Here is a 5,000-nt window from a genome sequence, read left to right on the forward strand (position 1 = left end):
GCGTTGCCAAAGTAGCTATTGTGCGGGTACAAAGCAGAAAGCTCTCCAACATTCTACCACATATCATTTACAATACGTCTGGAACCGAAGTCAAGCTCTTGCATGTTGTTCGCGATCCACGGGGAAGCATCAACTCCCGAATTAATCTACAATGGATTCATGATTACCAAGAATCAGGATTCTTTTATCTTCCACGCGACACGTGCGAGGGTATCCTGCAGAACGTGAAGTATGGAGCCAGCCTCGAGGGAAGCTTAAAGAAGCATTACAAATTAGTGCGCTACAAAGACATAGCTCTATCCCCTGTAAAGACCGCTATGGAAATTTATAAGTTTGCTGGCTTCGAAATGCCAGAGAGTGTACTACATTGGATTGTACAATCCACGCAGCCGACCAAAGAAGTTCTAAAGAAAGAGGCCGGGAAAGAGTTTTCTACCATTCGAAACGCCACCGCAAACGTCGAAAAGTGGCGACGGGAAGCGCCTATCGAACGAACAAGAATAATTGAAAAAGAATGTAGCGAGTTGTTTGATTTTCTTGGATTGGATAGACTTACAACGTAAAAAAAAAAAAAGGCCACAGAACTACTGGATGCATGAATTCACTGAAGGTAACACCCTCGCAACCCTCTGAGGGAAAAGTCATTCGATTTTAACAAATAAAATAGCAGATCTAGAGTAAAGACAAAAAATGGTTTTCGCGTTTTCCTACGTACTCAAAGTATTTAACATTAGAGAAGCTTGAAGCGTTTGCGGCTTCAACAAGATTCTGGAACGTTCTAAACCATGTATTATTCATTCATTCCCGCACTTACTCACTCGCTCGCTCGCTCATTAGGCAGGTTTAGCAAATACAGAGGACGCGATAGCGCGTGGAAAAGTCTGGACTCGACGTCCTCGGGTCAAGATCGCGTTTCGTCCGCGACGGCATTTGTAGAGTTTTCATGCCGCCGAGTATTTCTCAACGTTTTTAATTGAAAGGGTAATGCTTTTTGCTCTCAGTGGTAAAAATGACCATTTTGTAATCCTCTTTGTTTCCTCAAAGCTCCTGATTTTTCGTGTTTTGGGCTTAACTAGACAAAAGCTGTGGAGCGTGATGAGTGTTCTCTTCAGAAGGGACGCTTCCCGTAAGTTTTAAGATAGTTCTCTTTATCGCCTGAAATTGTGCTTATTTGTAAGCTGTCCAAAATAAGAAAAGCCCACCCTGGTCAGAGTTTTTTTTCTCTGTCCTTTTATGGGTCCAATTCCATTAGTACGGCTAACGTACACATGGTTTACACGGATAGAAAATAGCACTTCACATTACCCTCCAATAGTCAAGTGCTACACGGCCAATGTTTGCAAAAACGTAACCCTTCCAAAGATAGAAAAGAAGGAAACAAAGAGGAATTAAAGTACATTTATTTTTTAGACTGCCACAGGAGAGCGGGCGGCTGTACACAGGCTATCACCTGGTGTTTCATTGTTTGTGTTGTTTTGGGTTTTTTAAAATCTATTTTTAGTTTCGCAAAGCTATTTTAAGTTCTCGTTCCCAATGCCGCGCATATTTAAAATGCCATTACGCATTATAACTTGCCGATCAGGTGCCTCGCTAAAAATGGCTGCGTAGCGAAACTACAGTTAGAACACTCAATTTGTTTCAGTCACATAAATGCAGTCACAGTGGATTTCGGTTTAAGCACGTGAAGTCTTTAATTAATGAAAGTGGAACTTGGTCATGGAAGCTGTAAGTAGTGGAGCAAACAAAAATAAAGAAAACCTTGTTAATTACGTTTACTTTCCATGTCCAGCGTTTCTGTTCTTTTGTTATAGTGTTGTATTTTCCCTTGTTCTTGTCCACAACTAAGTTTCAATCAAAGTTCAGCCACTTTGCCGGTCAAATAAACTGTAGTTTTTGCCTCGAGTTAAACGTTTAATCAAGCTGTCACACAAACCAAAGCTGGTCATATTTCAACTTCGGGACGACCCATTTGAAATAGCCGGAAATGAGCAGGGGGTTTTGTCCCATTCTCCAATCCCAAAGAAAATCCCGCCAAAGAAAGCATTTTCTAAAACACTTCTTCCGATAGATTGTCCTACAAGGATAAAAGATTCAAATCCCCCAAAATCAAATCGTATAAAATCAACAAAATCATACCGAATTTCAACACTAATAGTCTGAAAATTAGCCAAAAGAAACCGTTTCACTATGAGCAAACCACTCAGTTTTTGCCTTTTTTTGCGAGTTTATTCAGCAGTTCCATTATTTTTGGTCCGTCTGAATAACTCGTAAAACGTAAATTCCCCTTTTTAGCCTATATTTCTGTTCCTTGTGCATAGCAGGAAACATATTTACTATTTCCAGTTCGTTTTCCTAAAGCAAAGGCTGACGGCATGCGTTCTTTTTTGACTGAAGATCCGTCTGTGGTAGACAAAGTCCGTCGCTGCGATTCGCGTCTCGCAATATCTCTTGTCTGACTCACTTTACAGCAGGCGAATCGAAACAATGCTTTAAATACGCCTTTAAATTCCTTGTTCAGCGTACCGTAAGCAATTGCATTTAATGCGCTGTTAGCGATCGGGAAGATGTTAGCGACAATGTTTGCTTGTTCCCTGTATGATTTGCTCATTAAGTCGCCGAACATTGTCCAAAAGGTATAAACTACGTGCTGAGGCAGCATGCAGATTGCGTACAAAAAAACCAAGGCGATTAACATCTTGGTAATTCGCTTGGTTTGTTTAACGCGCCTTCGTACCGTTGTCCTAAACATTTCACTTTGCTCACAGCTTTCCATGGCTTCGGGGTAGGCATTTTTTCTCAAGCTATAGGCGGTGATTCCAGCAAGAATCGCAATAGCGGATAGTGGGAGGAAATATTGAATGATGAACATAGAAAGCCAGTATGCTTGTAACAAGGTTTCTGACGGCCAGGACTCGACGCAATACACAACACCAGGAACTGGCGAAATTTCAGTAATGACAAATACTAGAGGTAACGCCGTCACAATTGATCCCGCCCAAATCGCTGCTATTACAAGAAGTACAGTCTTCCTGGTAAGACGGGACTTGACTGGGAACACAATCGCTCGGTATCGATCAGCAGTGATGGCCAGTAATGTACCAACGGAGGCAGATTGGCAGATTGGTAATATTATATAAACCAGTTGACAAGTTAATTCTCCTAGAATCCAGGCATAGCAATGTTCCAAGGCTATCATTTGCGTTGGTACGTATAAAATGACTAGAATAAGATCGTGAAACGCAAGGTTGAAAGTGAATACGTTGCAGCTGTTCTGCGGTGCTTTTCGCTTCACAATTGCGAAGCACACCACAGCGTTTCCGACCGTTCCGAGAAGAAAGATAGCTGAGTAGACCAAACGCAATGTCCACATGTAGAAAGCAGGTTCGGAGAGACATTGTGCAAACGTAGTCGTGTTTGAACCATTCATTATGCTACTAAGCTTCGAAAGTCACGTCCAGATTAACCTTCTTGGCCTACGTGCAGGGTTGGAGTTTCAAATTCTCTCGATCAAGATCTCAGTACGTGGAAATCAAAAGTCCATATATTTAGTAGTTTAAAGGGCCTTTAACAAAAGAACTACGTCGTTTTTAAGAACTTTATCTCGGCCATTAGGAGGCACAAGTCCATCAGATTTAAAGTGTTCAATTGATAAGCCTGAGAAAGGAAATTGCCTTTTAACGGCACAGGTGCAAGTGCCAATCACAGTTGTGATTCGTAATTAAGGCCTCTCTACTTTGTTTGCAGTTCACTGCTGTTCTTGACTGACACTGATGAATTATTCGACAGAACATCATGATGATAAACCAGAGGATTTCCTGACTTCTACGTAGTTTCATGAAATATCTTTGGAACCGTGATGCGGAGAACAAGATAAGATTGTGATTATGGTAACCAAGATAACTGTATGGCTTAAAAATCCTTTGTTTTTTTATTTTTTTTACTTAGTGGAGCGTAAGTTGTACTGCAAACCACTGTTTTTGTAAATTGACTGAATTCTTTGCATACAAATTAGTTTTAACTAAATTCAAACAGCTGATTCTTGATGTTTGTTATTATATCGAACACTCGAACTCAGAGATTTCGATTCATTTTTTTAGTGAGAATTAAAGCCACAAATCCTAAAGCTTAAGTCATTAATTACGGCAAAGTACTAAATAATACAGAAGCAGAGGAAAGTACAACCGAGTAGCTTTTATTTAAATTTCATTCAAGGACTCAAAAACACTTCAGGGTTCGCCCACAAACTCTAAGTCAATAACTACTTTGTGCACCTGTACAATCAACACCTACCTACTACTTCTCAGTACATTTCATTGAAATGGTCTCACTTAAGGGCTTCCCCACTGCATCACTCAACTAGTAGAAAAGATTAATTGATTGCTGGAATAGCTAGCCCTATGTAGGGATTTCCTTTCTTAGTTTCGCGAGCCTCTCATTCGTGGTGACACGCGTTATAAAAAGGCCAACAAATTGCAAGACGTGAACTTCTTTTTCAAAGAAGAAAACACCAAATACAAGCACAGCTTTCGGAGCTAGGGGTCTTTTTTTTTCTTTTGAAGCGCGCGTGATAAAGAGTTCTTCCCCGTGTCCTCCGCCCCATTTCCCTCGCGATTTTCGCTTTCTTGAAATCACTCAACCGTCGTCACCTACGCACTTTAAAAGAACCACGAGCTCAACACGTCATGCTAAACGTTTTTAATGGACCTGTCACACTTCAGAGTTTCGCGTACTGAATCAAAACCTCGATCCGGAGTTGAGGCGAAATGGTGTGTGTCATTTGGCCACTAATACCCGCGAGACAAGTAAACCTATTCAAAGCAGACAGTTTTCTGAGTGAAATTAAAGACTGAATTTACTGGCCCGTTAAGCCTGGTTTTCACTAACGACGCAAGTACAAAGCACAAGAACTCTTATTTTTCCGTGTGAAGTGGGGTTGAAGCAATTTTGATCCTTGCACAAGAGCAAGGTTCAAAATTCTTCCTTTCCCTTATGCTAGCGTT

General features: G+C 40.9%; 2 protein-coding genes across 2 annotated transcripts in view; one reads left to right on the plus strand and one right to left on the minus strand.

Moving 5' to 3' along the window:
* LOC137973104 (carbohydrate sulfotransferase 3-like) overlaps window positions 1–2,237 on the plus strand; it is a 3,668-nt gene extending 1,431 nt beyond the window's left edge. Inside the window, exon 2 of the mRNA XM_068819841.1 lies at window positions 1–2,237. This exon is cut by the window's left edge and continues 723 nt beyond it. Within this exon, the coding sequence (XP_068675942.1) occupies window positions 1–563 (563 nt within the window). The 3' untranslated portion in view covers window positions 564–2,237.
* Window positions 2,238–2,293: 56 nt separating this feature from the next.
* LOC137973105 (neuropeptide FF receptor 2-like) lies at window positions 2,294–3,599 on the minus strand. The gene has a single exon (XM_068819842.1). It carries the CDS (start codon window positions 3,425–3,427, stop codon window positions 2,294–2,296), a length of 1,134 nt encoding a protein of 377 aa, XP_068675943.1. The 5' UTR covers window positions 3,428–3,599.
* Window positions 3,600–5,000: the final 1,401 nt, after the last annotated feature.

Source organism: Montipora foliosa, chromosome 10, assembly GCF_036669935.1.
Source record: "Montipora foliosa isolate CH-2021 chromosome 10, ASM3666993v2, whole genome shotgun sequence".
Lineage (NCBI taxonomy): Eukaryota > Metazoa > Cnidaria > Anthozoa > Scleractinia > Acroporidae > Montipora > Montipora foliosa.

Excerpts from the sequence above, each read along its gene's own strand:
- LOC137973105 (XM_068819842.1), bottom strand. The coding sequence starts at position 3,427 with ATGAATGGTTCAAACACGACTACGTTTGCACAATGTCTCTCCGAACCT.